The 25,351-nt window shown below is 45.1% G+C and overlaps 2 protein-coding genes across 6 annotated transcripts in view; both read right to left on the bottom strand.

Moving 5' to 3' along the window:
- Positions 1 to 247: 247 nt before the first annotated feature.
- On the bottom strand, positions 248 to 20,872 carry gkup (glucuronokinase with putative uridyl pyrophosphorylase). 3 transcript variants are annotated; one of them, XM_086260482.1, is made up of 23 exons: positions 20,705 to 20,872; positions 19,610 to 19,716; positions 19,482 to 19,526; positions 19,235 to 19,388; positions 19,074 to 19,145; positions 16,763 to 16,851; positions 15,219 to 15,375; positions 14,959 to 15,036; positions 10,116 to 10,207; positions 9,939 to 10,044; positions 9,785 to 9,864; positions 9,631 to 9,699; positions 7,618 to 7,678; positions 7,495 to 7,511; positions 7,343 to 7,400; positions 6,584 to 6,676; positions 6,441 to 6,501; positions 6,098 to 6,211; positions 5,025 to 5,082; positions 3,655 to 3,723; positions 3,512 to 3,575; positions 3,358 to 3,429; positions 249 to 671 (listed from the first exon to the last, which is right to left on the bottom strand). In XM_086260482.1, the coding sequence occupies exons 1-23, from the start codon at positions 20,759 to 20,761 to the stop codon at positions 576 to 578; spliced, it is 1,869 nt and encodes a 622-aa protein (XP_086116608.1). In that variant the 5' UTR covers positions 20,762 to 20,872; the 3' UTR covers positions 249 to 575. The 3 variants fall into 3 exon arrangements, with proteins under 3 accessions (XP_086116609.1, XP_086116608.1, XP_086116610.1); XM_086260483.1 differs by lacking the exon at positions 3,655 to 3,723 and having other exon boundaries at positions 248 to 671; XM_086260484.1 differs by lacking the exon at positions 19,610 to 19,716 and having other exon boundaries at positions 251 to 671; positions 20,705 to 20,844.
- Positions 20,873 to 21,442: 570 nt separating this feature from the next.
- Positions 21,443 to 25,351, bottom strand: part of usf1 (upstream transcription factor 1) — a 20,614-nt gene continuing 16,705 nt past the window's right edge. For 2 of the 3 annotated variants that reach the window (XM_086260486.1, XM_086260485.1), the window contains 5 exons: positions 22,494 to 22,581; positions 22,338 to 22,396; positions 22,168 to 22,262; positions 21,964 to 22,092; positions 21,443 to 21,621 (listed from right to left, as the gene is read on the bottom strand). In XM_086260486.1, coding sequence (XP_086116612.1) covers positions 21,532 to 21,621; positions 21,964 to 22,092; positions 22,168 to 22,262; positions 22,338 to 22,396; positions 22,494 to 22,581 — 461 coding nt within the window. In that variant the 3' untranslated portion in view covers positions 21,443 to 21,531. The remainder of the gene's footprint in view (positions 21,622 to 21,963; positions 22,093 to 22,167; positions 22,263 to 22,337; positions 22,397 to 22,493; positions 22,582 to 25,351) is intronic. The other variant, XM_086260487.1, reaches the window with a different exon arrangement.

The following is a 25,351-nucleotide window of genomic DNA, read 5'->3' as shown; positions in this document are numbered from 1 at the left end:
AAACAGACACGAGCCGCTGTGAAAGCTGCCTTTATTGTGTGTAAAAATACACTTGGATTATACACAATTACGTGATCGTATGTAGGACAGCAGTGCGTCATGTGTCCACTGCTGCCCATTAAAGCAGAACAGCAGCGGGGCCGTCTGTGCTGGGCGGCACCGACAGGCTCCAGACACCGTTTCCTATAAAATGATTGTTTTGCACTGAAAACAACTCGGACACATTTTAATACCAGACACTAACTGTTGGTTCTTTCATCAGTATCACTTTATTTCCCCTCATTATCATGAACACTTGGCGGTATTACAGTCAGACCTGCTGGAGCTCTGGTCACAGACTGTGAGGAACAAACATGGATATGTTAGGGCTTTGGAAATTATTTTTATTGCACTTCTGGCACATTTTGAATTCTATGAAACACAAAATTATTAAAATGCATAAATGCCATCTAAGCTTTGTTCTCCACTGTAGTGATTTTAGTCTTTGAAACGACACCGGAGCTCTTTCAGACACGTGCACTGTGCCACGGCCGTGAATTGGCCCCAACTGAGCCGACGTGTGGAGACGTGTGAGGTTAGTGTTGGCCACCGACAGCGCTGGCAGATGGGTTATATGGTGAGATGACACAGAACACACAGCCTGCCTCCTGGAAAGCTCGCCTCATCTCCACCTAGCGGGCCAAACACAGACTGCATCAGAGGGAGAGAGAGGGCTCCACATACACAACTTCAACAGGCCCCAGCGACACGAGTGACCTAAGATGCTCCTCAGTAGGGATGGGTATTGATAAGATTTTCACGATTCCGATTCCATTTTCGATTCTGTTTAACGATTCGATTCTCTTATTGATTCTTTTAAAAAAAGGAGAACACTGAGGTCGATTAGCTTAGAACTTTGTTTTATATCTTCTCTTTGAACAAGATAGAAATTTAGTAACATGGCCTTACAAACCCAACAGTGAGATCTTAAGAGATCCAGCCTGCGGCTCTTCAATGGGGTGTCACAGGGTCCCCAGGAAAAAAAAATTGTAAATGTAAAATAATAAAATAAATATTCTTCTGTAGCAATAACAAAGTATAACATAAATTATTCTGTAGCAATTACACAAGAATATCCAGTAATGTCCCTGCCTACAATTAAACACATTCACTTACTGAAAATCATCTGCTGTGCTTGACCACAAACTGAGTCACTGCTCGGTGACGTTCGTCTATCCTGCCTGAAAGGAGACGCTGCCGGCAGACTGCAGCGAGAGCTGCCAGCATCTGAGCCAGACTCTGCCTCTCTCATCATGGTCACTAAATGCACAGTAATGGCAGGTTTTGTAATAAGACAGATCACACTAACATAATATGCACTGTTAGCTGATTATTTACCTGCCACATTAACGGGAGAGGACGTGCAAACGTTACCGCTGCTGCTGGGTTGAGATTCACGAGTCCGGAGCGAATTAAAAACACGACATTCATTTAAGGTCATCGCGTGTTTTGTGAGCAAATGCTTTTGCATATTCGTAGTGTTTCCTCCCTTAAACATCTACTTTGCAAGTATTGCAAGTTGCCCTGTCGTCATCCGTTCTCGTAAAGTATAACCAAACTTTTGAGCGTTTGAGCCGCTTACGCGCCGTGTTTCCTGCCAGGTAAATGACGCTCCGCAACGTGATGACGTCATTCGGGGCGACTGGAATCGATAAGGGAATCGTTTGCAAAAATGGCAAACACTTCCAAGGAACTGAAACAGTGGGAACCGGTTCTCAACAAGAACGGGTTTTCGATACCCATCCCTACTCCTCAGTCTCCCACCAGAGGAGGAGGCTGGGGGCCGGGTGAGAAACATACAGTCACTGTACAAATGACGTGTTACATTTGGGATTTTCCAAAAACCCATAACTAGTTGGGTGTACACACACTGCCATGCAGGGTAACAATCCCCCCAAACCCTGCTGTTCATTAACAACTGATCGAATAAGCTATCACAGAAACCAGACAGTATAATTTGTTGTCATTTTATAATTAGTCCTGTTGCTGTCTGTTTGTATAGGTCTTTCTTGCTGCTGTTACGTCCAAATTTCCCCTTGTGGGACACTTAAAGGATTATTTTATTGTATTCTAGACTGGTCACTGGTCACCATGTGGAATGAAAGGATGGAAATGAAAATCACCTGTCTGCAGACTGAATAAAGAAACTCTGAAAATCACAGTGAAAAAACGATGCTGAGACCAGTTTGTTTTACTGAAATGCAGCAACTCCGAATGACGCGCAGCAGTTTGTGTGACCTCCGTGTGCTTGTCTGCACGCTTGACCCTGGAGGAGCTCCTCCCACATCTGGGATCTCTGGGTTGTCGTCTTAGGGAAAATACTGGTTTGCTGCCAGTGTCTCAGCCTTCCAGTAGATGCACTGATAAATCTTATGGTGTTTTTCAGAAACACTGACTTCCGACCTTGAGGTCAAGGTCACTGGCAGAAGCCGATATGATCAGAGAGCACAAACATGCTGCGGCTGTGTTACAGACTCACACTCATGTCTGCAGTTTATTTTGTTAAACACAACGACAGCAGCACTGCTGCCACGTGTGCACAGAGAGCACCAGTGCGTGTGTTTGTTCAATGAAAGGCTTCAGTTACAGTGCAATACAATATTTGAAATGTAAACAAACTAACAGTACAGAAATCTGTGTTTGTTTTCTTGTTTGTTTGTTTTGAGCTCAGCTCATTTAGTGTGAGAGCCCTGCTGTAGATGGATAGTTTCTAAATATTTGGAAAAATCCCTCCATAGTTTTGGTGGAGTCGCCTCAGCAGTCACAGAGCTCCACATGTGCAACAAGAACGACATGTAGCTCTGGATTTGTGTTTGCTAGTTAGCGAGTTAGCGCTCCACTGGAGCCAAAGCCACCAATTTTCAGTGCAGCGAGTTAAATAATCAAGACGATGAAATACCGAGATCAATACAAAGCTCCAGGCCAGAGTTATTATCGGTGGGCACTACCATCACATTTAGTTTTACATTTCTGGGTTAAACAGATTCGTTTTGGTTATATTGAGGTTAATAATGTAATAATAATAATGTATATTTTATTGATCCGTGGGGAAATTCCCGTTCACTCAAGCAGTGGGCAGCCATTGGGTGCCGGGGAGCAGTGTGTAGGGACGGTACCTTTGCTCAGGGGTACCTCAGCGTAGCTGTTCAGGGGAATCGAACCCCGACCTTCCAATCATGGGGCCACCACTGAGCTATCCCTGCCTGGTTCAACTGTTTACCGATGTTAGTTTGAGTTTTTGTTATTTACCAGCGAGGCATTTGTCACATGTAAGATTTAAGAGGTTCCTACAGAGACCTCCACACAGCGCACTCTTACCAGCCTCGCCTGGTCCAGGCACAGACCCACCACCGCCCCCCCACTGCCGGGTAACTTCACTGCCGATCCAAACTGCAAGAACCAGCGCAGACTTTAGGAACGCACGGACACAGAAACACAGCCTGATGCAGCGCGGTCTTTAAACACCACCCACCTGCCTCGCCAGCTCAACCATCTTGAGATTCCCGGGGCCGAGACAGTCATCGGTGTAAATAGACCTGTGGGATAGAGGGCTAACGTTAGCTCTGAATACAGCGAGTGCAGAATGCATGCCTCAAATCAAAACGCGTCGTTTACCGGCGCAGCTCAAAGTTCTGGTCCATCAGTTGAACCAGGCGGCTCCAGTCCTTGTCCCGGAAAGCCGTCCTGAGGGAGGAAGTCACGTGACACCAAACTTTATATTAAAACGCTGTGAATGCCACAAGCTGGCACGGGTACATTTGTGCCGGCAGCGGTGGAGGAAATAAAGCCTCAACACGTGGCACCGCCAGACCATGAACCTCCACAGGTAACACACTGAGGAGTGGTCGGATCACCATGGCAACCGCTCTGACCCCTGCATGTTCTGGTTTTCATCTTTGCTTCATGCTGTGAGAATTTGGCTACGAACACAAAGGCAAGAGAAAGATTGTGTGTGTGTGTGTGTGTGTGTGTGTGTGTGTGTGTGTGTGTGTGTCTGTCTGTCTCTGTGTGTGTCTGTCTCTGTGTGTGTCTGTCTGTCTGTCTGTGTGTCTCTGTCTGTGTGTCTGTGTGTGTCTGTCTGTCTGTGTGTGTGTCTGTCTGTCTGTGTGTCTGTGTCTGTGTGTGTCTGTCTGTGTGTGTCTGTGTGTGTCTGTCTGTGTGCCTGTCTGTGTCTGTCTGTGTGTCTGTGTGTGTCTGTGTGTGTGTCCGTCTGTGTGTGTCCGTCTGTGTGTGTCCGTCTGTGTGTGTCCGTCTGTGTCTGTCTGTGTGTGTCTGTGTGTGTGTGTCTGTCTGTGTCTGTCTGTGTGTCTGTGTGTGTCTGTGTGTGTCTGTCTGTGTGTCTGTGTGTGTGTCCGTCTGTGTGTGTCCGTCTGTGTGTGTCTGTGTGTGTGTGTCCGTCTGTGTCTGTGTGTGTGTGTCTGTGTGTGTGTGTCCGTCTGTGTCTGTCTGTGTGTGTGTGTGTCTGTCTGTGTGTGTGTCTGTGTCTGTCTGTGTGTGTGTGTGTGTCTGTCTGTGTGTGTGTCTCTGTGTCTGTGTGTGTGTGTCTCTGTGTCTGTGTGTGTGTGTCTCTGTGTCTGTGTGTCTGTGTGTGTCTCTGTGTGTCTCTGTGTGTCTGTCTTTTGTCTGTGTGTGTCTGTGTATCTGTGTCTGTGTGTGTGTGTGTCTGTGTCCTGCTGACAGAAAATTCTGAGACATTTTACAGAGAAACGCAAAAATAATGTAACAAGTTACTTTCTCCTGGGAGTAATTAAGTAACATACTGCATTACTTTAGAGAAATGTATTCAGTGTAGCATGTGCAATGACCCCAACACTGATGACCACACAGTGTGTCTTTGACGTGTTGCTAAGCGACAGACCCCGGTGAAATCAGACTGCATAGGATACATTTAGTAACCTGCGACTTTAATGAGTCAGTTAAATTAGTTGAATTTGAACAGGGATGCATGAAAACAGGAGCTACAGAGTAACAGGCTGTAAACTAACCTGGCCTGATCAGTCAGCTCAGCAAATCTCCTCATGGCTTCAATGACCAGCAGCTCCCCTGCAGGACGACACAAAACACAGAAGCAGTCTAATGCATGGACCGGTGTGCGTTTGTGTTTTCTGGCAAACACACTTTCAATTTAAAACAATCCCATTCACCTTATACTGGGACAGAGACTTCCTGGGTGGATCTGTCTGACTGATCAGGTCTCAAATGTTTTATTCTGGTCATTTTTAACATGTTATTGTTCAGACCATGGACACAATTCAACGTCTTTTAAAAGATCCTGTCTGTGAGGTGAGCAGCAGCAGAGCATTTGTAGGAGCAGCTTACACGTGCTGAGAGACTTCTGCTTCGAACATCGAGCGACAGTTTGGAAATGCAGGCCTAAACATAGCGAGCATGGTTTTTAAGGATACAGCTGAGGCTTCATTTCATTTTCGGCACGTTACTGATGCTGTCTGATAAAACAGATCGTTGGGGATGACCCTGTGAGAATCCCCTGCTGTGCCTGCAATTCAACTACAGCCAATTTCTGTACAGTGGAAAGTGGAATCTGTCTGATTGGTCCCTTTAATCCAACTTTGATTGGCACAAACATTAAGCAGCAGGTATGTTCGGCTTCTATTGTCTGAGACGAACATATTAGAGATATCACCTCTCAAGTCTGAAGCTGAGTTTCTGCCCTATAGAAATGACCTGGACCTGAGCGTGGAGGGTTTTGGTTCGTTTCAAAGGGTTATTTGTAGAAAACACGGACTTTGTATCAGGATGGTTCCTGCCAGTGAACAGCACATGACACTGATTATAGCAATGGGTTTGAATAGTGGGATTACTCCAAAATAGGAGTGTGGTGGAAATGTCACTAGTTTTGGTCACGTGAACTGGACTCACTCCTGAGTGAAACAGTATTGATACTGATGAAACACGGCAGGTGACTACAGAGCACCAGTATAGCAGGAAACCGCGAGATCATCACCATCAGTAGGATTCATCTGCTGAGCAGCTGTAACGTCGGCACCATTCGACACCTCCTGCCTTCAAAAGAACAACGTCTGATTTGGAGACGTACCACTGAGCCAGCGCTGTCGGATGTTGCTATGGATACGGCCAGAGTCACTGGGGTCGCTCAGGTAGGCCAGCCAGAACGGTGGAAGTTCACTCATGTCCATAGGAATGTAGGCTCCTGATAATGGAAAACACGCACAGACACACACGAAGACAATTTCAGCATCAAATGACAATAAATCCAAACGATAAGAAAAACTGAGAACTGCAAACGTCCTGCACTAACATCACGCAGGAGATTATAAAGGTCTCCCGAAACCACCCACACACACACACACACACACGATGTAACAACTTTTATTTTACAGGATATAACGTTCATGGCGCGCTGACAGGGAGGTCAGTACCGAAGCCGTGCTCTTCCATGAGCTCCTTGCTAAAATCCATGTACACTAAGCCTTCATACACCTGCAAGACACAACAGTACCGTCTGTCACTTCACAGTTAACACCGACAGGCAGGTCCACGCACCGTGGGTCATCAGACTGACCTGTACCACTCGGTCCTGCAGCCCAGCAGTAATGGACAGCTCATCCGTCTCCACATCGAGGATGAAGTTGGCTCTGATTGGTTTGGGAAGATCCTGCAGCATTAATAAAAACCAAAACAAACGTGACTCAGGACGACATTCAGTGCAGTACAGTTTTAGAGAAGAAGACCCAGATCTGCACTCAGGAACTCAAATATGCCTTTCTTTGTCCACACGCCACCTTTCCATTGAATTCCATGTGTGCCTGTGCTGGCATTTCTCCTGCGGTGTTGCTATCAGTGTGTGCAGAGTGGGAGAAGAGGGTTGCATTGACAATCCAACACAATGGGCAGCACATTGAACACATTTTATAAGTGGTCAGAAACTTGTAAATAACTCATGAAAGAATAAAGTTACGTTGAAACCAAGCACACCGTTGTTTTTCTTGTGACATTACCAAGTTTGATGTGTCACATGGCCCTCTTCCTATTGAAAAAACAAAAGTTGCATCCAAGATGGCCGACTTCTAAATGGCCACCATGGTCACCGCCCATCTTGAGGAGTTTCCCCCCTCACATATACTAATGTGCCACAAACAGGACTTTAATACCACCAACCATCCCCATGTTATTACAGTGTATCCATATAAATGGCCACCCTGTATTTCAGATAAAGTAAAGTGTGCGTGTTAGTCCCCATAGGGAAATAGTTCCTCTGCATTTAACCCATTCACCCAGGGAAGCAGATATGTGTGTAGGTAGACTGGTCACATGTCCTCACATTATCTGTGATGTTGTAGAACTTCATGAGACACTTCAGAGTAGCTGAGACGATGGCACTGTGAGAATCATAAACAAGTAGAACATTACAAAGTGCACAAAATGACCTCTGAGTTATGGTACGCCATTTCAAAACAAAGCAAAAATACTCACCTGCTTCCAGCAAGGCCCTTCACACAAACACAAATATACGACATCATCATTAGACTGAATTAGATGCAAACAGGCCACAACCGTTTACGTGTTACACTCTGAAGTATCTGAAGGGATCCTTACCACTTGTCGGGGAATGTTGGTGTCGTACTTCAGGGTGAAGTTCTGCTTTGTCAAAGCAATCCTGCAGAGAAGTATGCAGAGCATTGGATGAGCTTTGAAAACCAGCCTGTGTGATCCAAACCTGTAAACAGCTAACAGGGTTCTGGTGGCATTTGAACCTTTCCACATATCTACAACCAGGCACATGTGGGGGGCGGGGCTTGAGTACCCACCCCTTCTAATGTCTCTGCGCGGCCCTGTCTACAACCATAGCACTCTCAGACAATTCAACAGTGAACTCATGCAGTCGTTTACAGTTGTGTCTGTATTACTGAAAGTAAGTGAGTATTTGTACTTTAATAAAACTGGACTTTGTATTTCCATGTTTATTCTTGGACTCAGGCAGCACGGTGGCACGGTGGTTAGCACTGTTGCCGCACAGCAAGAAGGTCCAGAGTTCAATTCCACCATCAGGCCGGGGTCTTTCTGTGTGGAGTTTGCATGTTCTCCCCGTGTTTGCGTGGGTTCTCTCCGGGTACTCCGGCTTCCTCCCACCGTCCAAAGACATGCAGCTTGTGGGGATAGGTTAATTGGATAATCCAAATTGCCACTAGGTGTGAATGTGCGAGTGAATGTGAGTGTGAATGGTTGTCTGTCCCTGTGTGTTGGCCCTGCGACAGACTGGCGACCTGTCCAGGGTGTACCCCGCCTCTCGCCCTATGACAGCTGGGATGGGCTCCAGCGCCCCCCGCGACCCTGAAAAGGATCAGCGGAAGCGAATGGATGGATGGATTCTTGGACTCCAGGAGTAGCTTGAATTTTATGATCAAACTCAATCAGTTCATGAATGGACGGTTAGCTAATACCAGCATGTCTGCCAACACAAGTGCCGACGGTCTGATGTAGCAAAATGCCGTCACAAACTGACGGCCCGTGTTATAGCAGCACACGCACATTCAGTGAACTCGTTCACAAACGTTTAAGGACAGACAGTCTGCACAGACTGAAAACATTCAAATATTTAGACGAATGATTTGACACATTTGCTCAGTTACAGCTAACAGGCTAACCATACAATCTACAGCCTGTTACACAAGCTCAGTCATATCAGAGACAATACTACATGGCTAACATGATCAACGGCACTAAACAAATGATGAAAATCCAATAAATCCACATAGCAAAGAAGTATAACTAATCGGTCTACATTCAGAGGGTGGTTGGCTAGCACGCCGTGACACAGCTTTGACTGAGATTGGTTGCTTTGTCCAAGTCAACCTTCCTGTCCCCATGCTGACATAGGCTGTGGAGACTTTTGTTGTAAATCTCGTCCACGTCACATCCCAGGTTTCGTTGTTGACACCTTGGTGCTAACTGCGGTTCAGCTCAACAGCTGCGAGTTCTCGTCATTAACCTTTCTAGAAGTTACACGAGCAACACTGGCTTTTCAGTCACACAGAGATATAAATACATCCTAACATTGTCTTGAAGGAAAGTATGGTCCCCTTGAGCATCAGATCTGAGTATTGCCTTCAGATGTACCTTGTAAGTGTTACAACTGTCCACTAGTCTCCACTGTGTAAGCATGTGAGATCTGACATTAGCAGCTTGTTATTAATTACTTTTTCATTTTTTTCATTACATTTTCTCTACAAGCTCTTATGTCAAAGCAGGTAATTCTTCACCTGCTTTCAATAAGAGACAAGGCTTTGTTATGAAGTGTTTTAGCTCTTATGAATCAGCAGACACGCACAGAGTACATTAGAGATCATCTACACCAGGGGTGTCCAACTCCAGGCCTCGAGGGCCGGTGTCCTGCAGGTTTTAGATCTCACCCTGGGTCAACACACCTGAATCACATTACCTCGTTACCAGGCCTCTGGAGAACTTCAGGACAGGTTGAGGAGGTCATTTAGCCATTTAAATCAGATGTGTTGGATCAAGACACATCTAAAACCTACATAACGCTGACCCTCGAGGCCTGGAGTTTGACACCTGTGATCTACACAGACGGATAGCAGCAGGTACCCTCACCCTTGTTTGGAGCAGAACTGGTAAAACTTCTTACATGTCGCCTGTAGCAGTCGAAGACCCCCCAGGTACCTGCAATCAGTAATAAAGACAAAGACTTCCTCACTATGATGCCTCCATCCTGCCTTTGGGCTCAGTCAGCTGGCTGCATACACACCCTTCCTTCCTGCTGATACAGAACAGATCTTGCAGGCTGCCAAACTCTGTGGGGTCGTTGAGTGGATGAGGGACTAAAACCTACAAAGGTCACAATACTTTAGAACAGAGTGGAGATGTTTTAGTTTATAAGAATATGTGGTCATTTGTATTACCAAAGTCTGGGTCTCCAGCAGAGTAACCTCAGCCCAGAAGTTAGCGATGGTCATGGCGATTGTTTTTCCATTGAAGCCATCTGAGGGATTCCCCATTAGTCCCACCCTGGGAGTCGTCAGAGATTTGGGAAGTATTTTATACCAAAGTGTGGCAGTTGCGTGTCCATGCTTTCTTACCTGGCGTATGACCGGCATGTAATAGGTTTAGCAGGGCTGCCTTGCTGCTTGGTGGAGTAGTGGGTGAGCCACTTGGTGTAGTCTGACAGTCCCTGAGATGTTGTGAGAGAAAGTGGTGTTAGACTGAAATTTAACCAGAAAAAGGAAGTAAAGTAACTGTACGCAGAAATGTACTTAAGATAGATTTTACATTAATGTAAAATATAAATGCAATTTTGTTTTACTCTTTTTACCCCAGACAATAATGGTTCCCTTAAAGAGGATCCATCCTGCGCAGTTCTAGCTTCAGGTACTCGAGAGTACACTATATTGACTCGCCCGTCCAAACCAGGTGTTCCAATCACTGTCATGGGCACAGCTGCATAAAATCACACACCAAGGCAAGCAGGCTGCTTCTACATACAGACCCTTTCCAAAAAATTAGAATATCATGGAAAATGATATTCTGAATGGAATTTCCATAATTCCATTCACAACGTTAAACTCTCATAGACGATTTCAAGTACTTAGTTGTTTATTTGTACATAATTTGGGCTTCCAGCTCATGAAATCCATGAAAACATGATTTCAAAAAAAAAATGAATACTGTGAAGACCTCACCATTCACTTCTCATTTTTTGCAGGAAAAAAAAAAATTAGGATCACATCAAATTAATCAAAATGTGGTATTTTCAAAATGATATGTCAATCTTCAATACTTGGTTGGGAATCCCTTCGCCTTAACCACTGCCTCGATGTGGCATTGATGCAATCAGCCTGTGGCATTGCCTGGTAGTTATGGAGGCCCAGATTTCCTTGGTACTTGCTGTCAGCTCTTTGTTTTGGGGTCTGGGTCTTTTCCTCTTCATACCCCATAGATTCTCAATGGGGTTTAGGTCTGGTGAGTTGGCTGGCCAGTCAAGCACTGTGATGGCATGGCAATCAAACCAGGTTTTGGTGCTTCTGGCGGTATGGGCAGGGGCCATGTCCATGTCCTGCTGGAAGATGAAATCTGCATCTCCATACAGATCCTCAGCAGAAGGAATCATAAAGTCATCTAAAACACTCTGGTAGACTGTTGCGGTAACCTTGGATTTAAGAAGGCAGAGTTTACCAACACCTGCACCGGACATTGCAGCCCAAATCATGACTGACTGTGGTTATTTGACACTGAACCTCAAACAACTTGGGTTCTGTTCCTCACCCATCTTCCTCCAAACACTTGGACCTTGATTCCTGAATGAAAGGCACACTTTACTTTCATCAGAAAAGAGGACCTTTGACCACTGGCCAACAGTCCAGTCCATCTTCTCCTTGGCCCAGTTGAGTCGCTCAGGCTCAGAAGTGGTTTTGAAGCTTTGATTCCTGCCTCATTCCACTCTTTCTGGGTCTCTACCAGATTCTTGAATCTTCTGTCTGATAATCCGCTGAATGCTGGTGCATCTTCTCCTGCCACATTTTGCCCTTCCACTAGACTTTCCATTGATATGCTTGGACACAGCACTCTAAACAGCCAGCCTCCTTAGCTATAAACTTTTGTGGCTTACCCATCCTATGGCGGGTACCATTGATGCTCCTCTGGCCAGTTGTCAAGTGTGCAGTCTTCCCCATATTGAACCTAACTGAGACAACTGGATCAAAGTGAAGCAAATTAATGACACCTGGGAAAACCTGTGCAGGTGCTTTGAGTTAGTACAGTGGTTCCAAACTTTTTTTGCTGGGCCCCCCTTTGTTTGACAAGAAAAATATTCGCCCCCTCTCGCAAACATCCTCCAACCACACACGCCCATATTTTGCGCCATTGCGGTTTATTTCACACCTCAAACATTTAGTAAACAATTAAGCAAATACAAGTAAACTGCAGGTAGTAAGAAAATAAACTACCAACTCTTTTACGCTGCGTCCGCACCTACACGGGTGATTTTGAAAACGCAGCTGTTTCGTCCACGTAAACGGCGTTTCGAATCACCAAAAACAGATTTTTTAAAACTCCTTTTTTGTGTTTACGTGTGGACGAGGAATACAGAGTTCGTCACGCAACGTCAAAGGTATGTGCCTTTTTCACGTCAGCTGTGCGCCACGTTATTGTTTACATGAGATGAATTGCAGAATGACAGATAGTCAGATTAAGAGTATTTTGTCTCTATCTGCAGGTTTACACGCTTACATAAACACGCAGTTACTGTCCCTCTATTTACAAAGGCAGAGGCGTCACGGTGTGATTGTTTTACATGTAGTTGTTTTTTCCTGTGTAATACTGTAATATTCAACATTGCTGTCAATACATTTTTCAAAAAATGTCTCTCTGTGCAAAATGGGTTTAAAAACATAAACAGCTGTGGGATCCTGTTTGTCCGTGGTTTAAACAGCCCAGTGCTGCTCCCGACAGGGAAAACCTGCAGGGAGACCTACCTCAGCACCTGTGCAGGTGAAGCCAAAGGGCAGATGTGCTTCACCATATTTTCTAGTCTTTGGCTTGGAAGGAAATTGGTTTGGAAACATATTCAGCGATGCTTCATCTCCTGCTTTGCGTTTGTGTGGGAGCCCTTGCTAGCAGTGTCCAAGCATTTTGTTTTTTCCCCCTTTTCATGCCGCGCCCCCCCTGCAATGGCTCTGGCGGGCCCCACACTTTGGGAAGGTCTGAGTTAGTAGATGAGTTATGTGTAAAACTCAGTTTAAAACATTCATGCCCTGTAAAATTTGGGCTCATGTCTTTATAGTTTCTAATTTTTCGAAATCATGTTTTCATGGATTTCATGAGCTGGAAGCCCAAATTATGTACAAATAAACTACTAAGTACTTGAAATCGTTTGTGGGCCCTGAATCTATAATCTATGAAAGTTTAATGTTTTGAATGGAATTATGGAAATAAATAAACTTTTCCATGATATTCTAATTTTTTGGAAAGGGTCTGTACATTTGTGAAAGAATGGGTCGCTCATAGGAGCTCACTGAAGTCCAGTGTGGTACCATGACAGGATATCACCTGTGTAACAAATCCAGCTGTGAAATTTCCTCACTACTAAACATCAATAGACAAGTCTGGGTTTGACGGTTGCCAGGGGCACAGTACTAGTACTGCACTGTGCCAAGTGTAGAGTTTAGCAGAGGTGGGGTTATGGCAGGAACTCCAGGCCTCGAGAGCCGGTGTCCTGCAGGTGTTAGATCTCACCCTGGGTCAACACACCTGGTAGCGGTAGCGAATTCACGGAGAGGGTGGCGTGCCCACTTCGGGTCGGGGATGAGTTCCTGCCCCAAGTGGAGGAGTTCAAGTATCTCGGGGTCTTGTTCGCGAGTGATGGGAGAAGGGAGCCGGAGATCGACAGACGGATTGGGGCTGCAGCTGCAGTAATGCGGACGCTGCACCGGTCCGTCGTGGTGAAGAGGGAGCTGAGTGTAAAAGCGAAGCTCTCAATTTACCGGTCGATCTACGTCCCTACCCTCACCTATGGCCACGAGCTGTGGGTAGTGACCGAAAGAACGAGATCGCGGATACAAGCGGCAGAAATGAGCTTCCTCCGAAGGGTGGCTGGCCTCTCCCTTAGAGATAGGGTGAGAAGTTCGGCCATCCGGGAGGGGCTCAGAGTAGAACAGCTGCTGCTCCACATCGAAAGGAGCCAGCTGAGGTGGTTCGGGCATCTGACAAGGATGCCCCCTGGGCGCCTCCTGGGTGAGGTGTTCCAGGCATGTCCCACCGGGAGGAGGCCTCGGGGCAGACCCAGGACACGCTGGAGAGATTATATCTCTCGGCTGGCCTGGGAACGCCTTGGTGTTCCCCCGGATAAGCTGGAGGAGGTGGCTGGGGAGAGGGAGGTCTGGGCCTCTTTGCTTAGGCTGCTGCCCCCGCGACCCGGCCTCGGATAAAGCGGATGAAGATGGATGGATGATGGATGGATGTTTTCAGTGGGAGAAACGTTTCGTGTCTCATCCAGGTGATGTCTTCAGTCTCAGCTGACTGCAGGTTTCAATCTTATAAACAGGACATTTGCATAGTGACTAAAACCAGCCCACTGAGGAACAAAGGGCTGGGAGGTCAGTTCCTTCATCATAATTATACAAATTCTCATGACCATTGATCAACAACCACTGATCAATGGCCATCAGTCCCATTCACAGAGAGTTGGGGAATGGCTGCAATCACAGCATTGTAAGATGGTGACAGATGTACCCTTAGGCCCCTCCTCCATTCAGAGATGGTCTTTCCCTTTTCATGTAAATGGCCTCCTTGACTCGGCGCTCAAACCAGCGTTCCTCCCTGTCCAGGATGTTACATCCTCATAGAGCTAACAGAACCAGTAACTCGGGTTAGGGTTATAGACGCTTTACTCACGGTGATACATTGACTGCAGGCAGGCAACTTGTGCCTCTTGGTTTGAACATGTTCTTCCACATCAGGCACTTACTATCACCTGCTTCTGATGGCTTCAGCTTCACCTACCTCACCCACTCCTCAGTCTACACTCAGTGCTATCTGACCAAGATTCAACACGGCTGACTGTGCAGGTGAAGTTCATTATGTCTGATTGTGTGTAATGTTCTCTGATGACCTATAAAATCTACATGTTTGAAAAACTGCCAAACTGATCTCAAAACAGCCCAAATTTGAACTTTATTCATTTGAACCTGCAGGATAACTGACTCTGAGACTGAGTTACTGTTTGTTCCTCTGGCCACAACATTGCAGCTTAAATGTATTTACTCATCTTGATTGTTCACTGCAAACAGCCTTAATGCAGAAGCCAGGATTCTCTGTGGTACGGCCTCATTTGCTGACAAACTCGAGTATAAAATAAATCGAGCACTCGTCTCCAGCTTGTTTGCATTGATGCAGAGGGAAGTGTCGAGCTGAGGTAAGAATACAAACCACTTGTCCGATCAGCTGGAAGCCAGTAGGAAGCTTCATACCAAACACGTGGCGCTGCTTCTCATTGATGAGCCACTCCTGAGGAGAAACAGCCATTAAAGTAAGTCTTCACTTTTTTTAGCTTGTTATAAAGTTGGATGGATTTGATGGGTTTAGATACAACAATGCAACAAGAATAAAAGGCAGTTGAGTTCAAAACTGTTCCTGCACATTGCTGCCTGCATGGAAAGAAGCACGTGAGCTGCTTTAGCTTTACGAACCCAGAACTGTCCAAAAGCCCTGCCCACGGTCTGAGGCTGCTGGCTCAGGAAGTCCGACATGTAGGACAGCGTGTCCCTCTGGATGCAGTAGAACACCACGCTGGCTAGCTGGGACGCCGTCTGCCCTTCCTGTGGCTTTTCCAAGAAGCGAGTTACCCTGATTCAGAAAGTGCAGCATATAAAGCATTCACTCTCAGCTGCAAATATTAACACAACATAATTAATAACATAATTAACACAAATATTTCACAGCCAATCGTAAGTCTGCATTTTCCTTTGAACTGATGGGAAAGCAACAGTAAGTGAACCACAGAAGAGCCGCTGTGAATGGACAACAGGTCAAAATTTAAAGCCGATGGCTACAGCAGGTCTCACACTTAGATGAGCTAACCCGAACCCTCCTCTCATGTAAGGGCCACTTCAGTGTTCAAGTAGAACAAAACAAACAACAAACAGCCACAAATATTTCCATAAATGTTTTGTTTGTTTTGTTAAATTTCAAATTGGTTGATCGTGGCTCAAGGAGTTGGCAGTTCGTCCTGTAACCGGAAGGCTCGGACAGTCTGGTCGTTGTGTCCTTGGGCAAGACGCTTCACCTACCGCCTACTGGTGTTGGCCAGAGGGGCCGATGGCGCGATATGGCAGCTTCTGTCAGTCGGCCCCAGGGCAGCTGTGGCTACAACCGTAGCTTGCCTCCACCAGTGTGTGAATGTGAGAGTGAATGAATAGTGGCATTGTAAAGCGCTTTGGGTGCCTTGAAAAGCGCTGTATAAATCCACTCCATTATTATTGTTATTATTAAATCACTTACGAGTGTAATTTGTCAGCAACTTCCTGCCAGCCCTCTCTCCTTGCTTTTGCAGCCTTTGCAGTGTTCCCTTGCGTTTTAATTAAACTCTGAAACTCCTCAATCAAGAGTTCTTGCTCTGCTGCCGAAAAATACCGAGCGCTCTCCTTCGACATTTTCGCCGACCAATCAAAGGGTTGCAGATCAATGTTTCTGCTATCGATGCGTAGCCCCTGTTAAGCCACCCAGTGATCTCACATTACTTCATCCAGCTGTACTAATCGTCAACAACAGGTGTGTTCGGAGAACCGGAATAGCGAGCTCACAGTTAGCGCGATGATTTGATCTTGGATGTAGTAAGCGAGGCACGAAGAACGGACCCCAGGTCTTGAGGCGTGTCACAACATTTGGATGTTGGCTCACAGTTTGGTGTAATTTAATGAAAGCTTGAATCCATCCTGTGTTGTCCAGTCAGTTCAAGCAGGTGGTGCTGCTGTTAGGGTGTGGGGGATATTTTCAGTAGCGGCTACATCATGTATAGTGCTGTTTCCGATCATGTCCCTTTATGACCACAGTGTATTTATGTCTGATCGCTGCTTCCAACAGTATAACACAACAAAGCTCAAATCATCTCAAACTGGCTTTTTGAGCAGGACACGGAGTTAACTGTGATCAAACGACAACAACTCTGCTGTGTGATGCTATCATGTCACCGTGGACCAGCATTTCTAAGGAATGTTGCCAGCACCGACCTCACCTGTGGGAATCATGGCAGACCTCTACGATGCCTCTGGAGCTGCTCTTCTCTCCTTCTTCCAGCTCGTAGTATATGATCAGCTCACCAGGCTGCAGTGGAGACACAACATGGTGAGCTAGCACACATAATTCACCCTTAATCCACAAAAAGGGCTTATTAGCAAAACTGCTGCACAAAAGCTACGAACTGTTAACTCTTAAGCCCATATCATAGCCAATAACCAACTTACGACTGTGTAACCTTCTGTGGAATTCATCCCATCCATCCAATCTCTTCCACTTATCTTTATCAGAGTCACAGGGGAAGCCTATCCCAGCTACCACAGAGGCGAGAGGCAGGATACACCCTGGACAGATCACCAGTCTGTCGCAGGGCTAACACAGATGACCATTCACACTTATGGGAAATTCACAATCACCAGTTAACCGCACTAACTGCATGTCTTTGGACTGTGGGAGGATGCCAGAGTACCCGGGAAGAACCCACAGACACAGGAAAACATGCAAGCTCCAAACAGAAAGGCCCCGCCCATACAGTGGATTCAAACCCAGGACCTTGTTGCTGTGAGGCAGGGGTGGGGAACTCCAGGCCTCGAGGGCCGGGGTCCAACAGGTGTTAGATATCACCATGGGTCAACACACCTGAATCAAATGACTGGTTCATTACCAGGCCTCTGGAGAACTTCAACACATTTAAATGAGCTGTGTTGGATCGAGGACACCGGCCCGTGAGGCCTGGAGTTCGACACCCCTGCTGTAAGGCGACAGCACTAACCTCCACGCTACCGTGCTGAATTCATTCTTTGCTTTTTTTAAAAATGACCTCATTGTGACAAATGTTTGATTTGTATGAAAACAAAAGTCACAGAGTGCTGTCAGTGTTACAAACCATTAAACAAACATGGTGATCGGACTGATAGACGATTTTATGACCAATACCAATATTTGGTGATTTAAAAAAGGTGACTATTTTAAATGTGATCTTTTTAAAAACACATAAAACATAAAGAGATATCATTAGAGTTATTTATGAGTCCTTATGAAGATAATTTGATAATGAAGTTTAAAAATAATAGGCTACTTGTTGCCAACAGGGAAGTGGCAGACTGCCCCCTGGTGGACAAACAGCAACATTCATAACATGATTGAAGGCTGTTTCTCTTTAAATAGTTGAAAGTAACAGCTGCGCTGTACAAGACAGCAGCCATATCACTGTGAAATGATTTTAAAAAACACAAGCAAACATATTTCCCATGTTTCTTCTAGCGTGCACTGAAATAGCAATATGATTTAATATGTATATGGTTTAATGTGCTCACCTTTGTTTCAGCTGACAGGTGCTTCATCACTTCAACTTTGCACATTTGGCACAAGATAAATATCACCCATCATATCAGCTGATGTCAGTCAAACTATGTCGGCCATACTGATCCACAGTAGTATCTCCTACCACACCACTGCTATACTGTTACGGCTGTGGCCATAAGAATACTGTGTGGGCTGTTTGTTCTGTGTCTCTTTACTGTGTTTAAGACTCTTTACAGGTCCCTCCCCTAATGAAGAGTAGTGAGCAGCTGATTGGACCATGGAACAGGTGACCACGTTCAAAAAGCCGCTCTGACAGCTCCCGAGAGAGAGAGAGAGAGTGGGGCGAGCGAGTAGCTTGACAGCCGACGCGGTCCTGACCTGGTTTCCCAGCCTAAACTGTTACTGTGCATGTGTGTGAGCGTGATCTGTGAGAGCCGCTCTTGGTGTGTTAACTTAGTGCTTAGGCACTCTGAAGCAGAAGGGGGGAGCCGCCTTTTCTTTGAAACAGTTTTCTCCTGTTTTCCGGGTTAGGGAGCGAGGGTTAGTATTGTCATTTGTTTGTTCTGTTTCTTTCTTAGGGTTTAGTTAGTTTTCTCTGGTGGGACTTAGTTGGTTTTGTTTATTACTTTGGCCTGGGTTCACCCTGGAGCTATGCTTCATTACCTGTAATACAAATCACCTTTTTTACTCACAACTGGTTTTGGATGTCTGGCTTGGGAACCAGGGCGGGGATTTGTCTCTCTCTCCTCCAACCTTATGTACGTCTCTACACGCCTAGACTAGGGGCGTAACATATACCTCACAGAAGTTCACACTGTCCACTCAAAAGACTACATTAAATGTTAAAACTTTAACATCTGCTACAGTTAGATGATAACCACACACTCGACCAACAGGTACCATCACTGTGATGGTCTTTTATATGCAGTCTGTCATGAAAACACAAGGCTTGGTGTCAGTTCATACAAGATAAATGGCATCTACCTGTACTATGAAAATCTCACCTTTGACCTGAAGAAGCGAATAACTTGAGCAATGTCAAAGTTTTGGTCTGCACACAGCATGTCTCCAGCAATCTGCTCACACAGAGAAGAAACGCTGAATAGCAGGCTTCGGGATTGTTCAGTGTTATTTAGTCCATTAGGCACGGACAGAGCGATCATACCACCATAATGTCGTCCTGCAGCTTCCGGCTGCGTACGACCAACTCCAGGTCAGCCACGGCCCCGAGGCGATCCTCCAGCGTAGTACTGCCGTCATTTATGATATTTTCCACAGGGAAGTCGGTAGCTGTGGCCCAGCGCTCGTAGTGCTTGTACCTGGTCGGGTTCAGAGAACAGGAGTGGAAGGAAAAGCAAAACTATGGCAAAGTTTCCAAACACCAGCCAATCCGTGCAATCACTGCCACTCACTTATCAGCATTGGTAACCAGATAGACCTCTGTGAACAGCTGGCGCCTGGAGACACAGACAGACACCGTCAGTGAGATGCAGAGGAACATGAAAGCTCTCCGGATCACGTGTGGATCACGCTCACGCACATGTTAACAGTTTCCCACCAAAAGTCAAGGATCTTCTTTCCTCCAATTCCAGGAAGCAAGGCCTTAGGTACCCCGCTCAGGTGGCTGTACAGGCCTGTTTCATCATTCTGGCAGCAAAAGGAAGATTTACTACACAAAAACCACAACCTGCTAACAGCCTCCCCATTCGGCATGAAACATGGCTAAGTCAATAGGCCTAATTATCACCTTTGTAGCAACACATCAACAACATGGGCTATGCTGTGGTAACATCTCTGTGGCTTACGTGGATACTGAACCAATTCAACAAATTCTATCATCACAGGTTTTGTGAAAGCAGCTAAAACTTGGATTACACTAACAGCGCTGCACACTACCTGAACGTTTTTACACCTTTCATTTATTTCACATGAAATACAGAGATTTTCTGCGAGCCCCCCTCTGCTCAAAAGAATCACGTGGACTTGTATACCTGAGGACCAAACAAGGACTGGACGCAGCTCACGTCCTGCTTTGTTGCTTGCATTGGTAAACCGACAGCAGCACTGTTGTACCTGCATTAAACCACTCCAGCGTTTTTTTGATCCCATAATGAACTGTCGTGTTCGTATTGTTGCCATTTCTGCTGCAGTCTTTGCAAAATCTCTCTTGAAAATACATTTTTCATGTAAATGACACTTCACTGAAAAAAAGAGCAGAAAAGTTTGTACCTTATGACAGAAAAGTCTTACCAGTTACAGGCGTGTAGTGGACAGCACACACGCAGTGGCCAAACTAGTGAAATAAGCCATCTCTGTTAGCGTCTCTCATAGTAAAGACGATATTTAAACACTGAATGTCCCATCAGTACTTTATCGCGCACCGCCGCTTTAGAAAAACCCTGCCATGTTATCGTCGCAACGGCCTGTAGGGGGGGCTGCAGACACAAAACATGCGCTGGTTTGTCAGCCGGATTTCCCATTACATGGTTAATATTTCGTAAACATGCTAAGGGACGTACGAACACTAGCCAGAGTTCAAGCGGCGCCAAAGTGTCAGCTTGTTTCGGGCAGTTCGGCGGCTTCACAACTAACGTGAACTTTGCACTGTTGCTGCTGCAACGTTGAACCGACTCACCTTAATCTGGGCCTCTAACACGGTGCCGTGCCCGGCTACCAGCAGGATACAGATCATCGTAGCCGGTCCCGGGGCTCCTCTGGAACCTTTAAACACTGAGGGTGTGTGTAGGGAATGTCTGCGCTATGTGCTTAAACCTTAGCTTCCACAAAGACGCCCACTTCCGAGCGGGGCCTTCAAAATAAAAGCTTTAGAAAGGAAATGGCTTTTCTAAAGTCTTTTAACCAGTTCATAAGCTTTATTAATCACAGCTGAGAGCGGCTCGTGACATGTAGCATAATATTTGTTTTTATTATAAAGACATACATAACCTACCTACTATGCAATGCCCCCCCCCCCTCCAATTTATTTAGTTAGTTACATTGTTGCAATGTAATAAATGTCCCCAGTGAGGCTTCATGACACATTAAAAATACAAAGCAAAGAGTCAGACTCTTGGATGACAAACTCATAGCATCGACTGATCAAAGTGATAAACAATGTGAACATATGAATGAGTGTGTGTGATACACGGACACAGAAAGGAAAGAAAAGTGAGCTTACTGTACTGGAGGCTAACGATAATGAACAATCATAATGTTTGTGCAGGGAGGCGTTAAATGAGGGCTTCGCTAAATCAATATGATGATTGTACTGTAGATAAAAGAATGCTGTAAAAAGCTCGGAAAACAACATTTAAAGATGTCATTTAGCAAAGAAGTTGGATTTGAATATTAATGACAATATTCACTTCTTTCCCCTGTTTCATGCACACTGATCACAAATGAAGTATCTCCAAAGCATTTCAAGTACTCCTTTGGCCCACGTGTTTGATCACTGCAGGGTTCTCACTGAGGCTCTGTGCTGGACGATCCCACAATGCCGTGCTGTCGCAAGAGGTTCCTCAGGATCTGATTCTTGGACTTCCAGTCTTCCACCTGAGCAAGTACACAGCAGAAATGCAGCAGGCATGAATAAACGGCTTACCCTTGCATCTGGAATAAAACACCATGACTTTATGACGACTGTATTTTGATAGGGGTTACAGTGGAAACTAATAAATCATGAGAAAATGGAGCAGTAATTAGATGTATTCACGTCGTCTTAAAGCCTTTCAGAAAGTGCAGCCTGCCATTCTGTGGGACATGTGGACATTGATCAAATGAAGTATTATATACAGTTGGAATGGAAGCAGTCCTGGTTCAAACTTCAGGTGAATGTTACAAAGCAGCTACAAGTTACTGGGGCGCTGGGCAGCTTTAGTCTTGAAGCAGACACACCTCCTGTCTCAGTAGCTGGTTGTCAACTCTTAGACGATCCAGAACGCCAACGTCCTCCCCAAGCTTCAGGTTGCTCTGTCGCAGCTCCTTTATGTAGTCGCAGGCTTTGGACAAGATCCCCCCTTTACTCTGAAACAGGAGTTACGATAAAGCTTCAGCTTCTACTCAAATGGGCTGGAAGCCACCGTGTACCTGAACGCTCACCTGTCCCGTCTTGGTGTAGTCGACGTTACAGTCTGGAATGGCCTTTGACAGCTGCACGATCCAGTTGTTGATCTTGTCCCGGCGCCTCCGCTCAACTGTCGGTGAAACATTTCGCTTATTTACACTGTCACAACAGCCAGATCAAGCTACCGCTGCATGTCTGCGCTCACCTTCGTTGTGCTGGGCTCGCCGTTTCTCATCTCTGGAGGCCCGTGGAGCGTCCTGCTTCCTAGAAAACACGTAACAACAAAGATACTGAGCTGCTTCAGCTAACTGGGAAGTTAAATATCAAGTGCTCTAATTCTGGAGACGTGAGATGGAATTACGCAATGTACGGCTGAGTTCGAGGTGCAATCGTCCTTTGATTGGACCCCGTCAAAACCTCCTGTGGTGACATCATCACATAAAGCTGTCCTGTAAATCAATAAAGCCAGATTCAGAGGACCGGTGTAACCAGATTCATGCTTTTCAAACAGAAAACGATGTGACTGCTGCAGACTGCTGCGTCTTGTTATCTTTGCTCCCTGGAAGTTTCACGTGTGTGCTGGATGTCAAAATGCTGATTGTTCAACTTTGGGGAAGTTAATGAAGTTATGAGTGAAGACCAGTGGACTGGTACTGCTCAGCAGGAAATGAAAGAAGTCCGCAGTGTCTCTCACTGCCTCGCTCTGCATATGCAGCACTCTGAAAAAGTTCTCGCCTCTTCATGATTTATTCTATTTTTGTATATTAGACAAAAATAACCAGAGTAAATACAAAAAGCAGTTTCTAAAGGATAATGTCATTTATGAAGAGAAAAGTCTATCCAGACCTTTTTGCTCAGCACTGTTTTTTATTGTTCAATCATGAACTTTGACCTTAACTGAGACAAGTGAGGCCTGCAGTTGTTCAGGTGGATTTCTGGGTCTTTTGTGAGCTCCTGGATGAGTCACTCTTGGGTTGATCTGAAGAGCCAGCATCTCCTGGGAAGCATAGCTTTCTCCATCCATGGATGATGGCTCTCAGTGTGCACAGGAAGGAGTTATAAAGACATTTCTAAGGATTTCCCAAATCATTAGAAACGTCTTCATAACTCCTTCCTGACTGACAGACGTCAGTGACTTTGTTTCTCAGCTGTTTCTTTAGATTGTGGCACCATGTGCTGCTCTGTTCGATAGTTGGACTGAGCAGGTCTGACTGTGGTTGATTCGTGATGACAGTTACTTTTTCAGAGAGGGGGGAATGGTCTGGATATCGTTTTTTCCAATAAACAATTAAATCATCTTTAAAAAAAATTTTTTTTTAAACTTTGGTTATCTTTGCCCAATATAAAAATTAGTTTAATGATCAGAAACATTTCCGTGTGACAAAGATGCAACAACTAAAATTGGTAAGGGGCCAAATTCATGTTCCACAGCACTGTACGCAGACCAGTCGACCGCCTACCACTGGGGGTAGTACATGAATAAAATCACACTAAAACAATGATGTAATCATGAGTAAAATGAACCAGTGGTCATGATGGGACTGAGAGGTCTGAAAATCAAACGTGCTAAAAATGGTGAGAATGTGGCCAGTAGATTTAAATAAGGTGAGGATTTGGATTTTTCTACTTTGTAATTGCACATGAGAAACACTTTATAATGGATAAGACGAAGAATGTGACCTCTTCAGCCTTCTGACTAGGGATGGGTACCGGTGTCGGTAGTAACCAGACCGAAAAGCAGCGCACATTTCGGTGCTTTATTTCGGTGCTTTTTTTTCCTGAGCTGTGATACACTTCTAGCCAATCATTTTACGTTTCCGAGGATAGTAGGCGGGGCCAGGTACGTACGTTCTTTTAGAGCAGAGCTACAGATTAAAAATGTCCAAGGCGAAGCGGTCAAAGTCTGGCTGTACTTCACAGCAAAATATGCAAACACAGCAGCCACAAGTGCTTTAAGCTAGGGCTGCTCGATTATGGCAAAAATGATAATCACGATTATTTTCACTGAAATTGAGATCTCGATTATTTGATGATATTTATTTAACCCTTTAAGACCTACCATAGAACCAAGTCCGCCAGAGCTTATATTATTTTTTTACATGTTGTAGTGCCATTTATGGGAGCATTTCAAGTTGCTATGCAACTGTTATAGCCCATATTTTATTAATAATATGTATGCATTAAGTCCATAGTAACTACATTAATTGCAAAAAAGTGCAATAAACTACAAAAAAAAATAGAAAATCGTTTTTGTTTTTTTTACATATATTTCTACTTGGAGAAATTTAAGAGGTTTATCCCTCAAAACTTTAAATACAAAAAAGTTGCAAAAAATAGTTTACAACAACAGGAAATTTATTTTGAGTGTCTTCATAGTTTTATTTTGGAGATACACCAATTTTTATATACTGCAGGAAAAACGAAAAAACAATCCTATGATGCAAATTTGCAAAGAAAACAGCAGGTGCATCAAAATAAACTATTTCCAGCAGTGCAATTCGAGTTCTAAGCATCCCAGCAACTATTCAGAAAAGTCAAACATGACCAGTATAGGCTTTTAAGGCCTACAAGTAAAAAACTACATTTCCGCGAAAATGACGTCACTTCCGGTTTCGGCAAAGGAAATGGCGGACATGCGACAGTTCGCGCTGACGTCTGTTTCACTGTGGGAAGTGTTACGAACAGCTGATCGGATCGGCAAAGCGTGTTTCTGGAATATTATGTTTTTGTTCCTGCAAGAGCTTTTTATGCAGTTTTTGCAAAGCTTTATGTGGAAGGAAACCGTGACCGAGGACAAGCTGATGGCATCAGATGTAAGTACAACTCCTCCGGTTTCATATGCAAAACAAATTATTGCGCTAGCTTACACGGTTCCGGTTCTACAGGGATTTAAAAATAGTTACACAACACGGAGCGTGCTGCTCTGACCGGCTTTAAAGGGTTAACAATGACTTTAAAAAATAATATAAAATAGTGTGCAACACCACTGAAGTTTTTTTTTTTTTTTACCTCTCTTTTCAACCAACAGCAGTCACTCTCCTCTCCAAATAACTTCTGCTTAGCTTTCCGAGCTTCCCTCGGGTCCTCTTAATCAGCGGTCTCCAACCTTTTTTGCGCCACGGACGGTTTATGCCCGACAATATTTTCACGGACCGGCCTTTAAGGTGTCGCGGATAAACGAGGGAGGGGCTAATAATCGGCTCAGTCATTTTTAATGAT

This window comes from Aulonocara sp. 'chitande type north' Nkhata Bay, linkage group LG14 (genome assembly GCF_057382095.1).
Source record: "Aulonocara sp. 'chitande type north' Nkhata Bay isolate Kocher_YH1m ecotype deep benthic linkage group LG14, A_spYH_male_GT1.1, whole genome shotgun sequence".
In the NCBI taxonomy this organism is placed as follows: domain Eukaryota; kingdom Metazoa; phylum Chordata; class Actinopteri; order Cichliformes; family Cichlidae; genus Aulonocara; species Aulonocara sp. 'chitande type north' Nkhata Bay.
The sequence above is the reverse complement of the archived record's forward strand: the minus strand, read 5'-3'. Positions and strand labels throughout refer to the sequence as shown.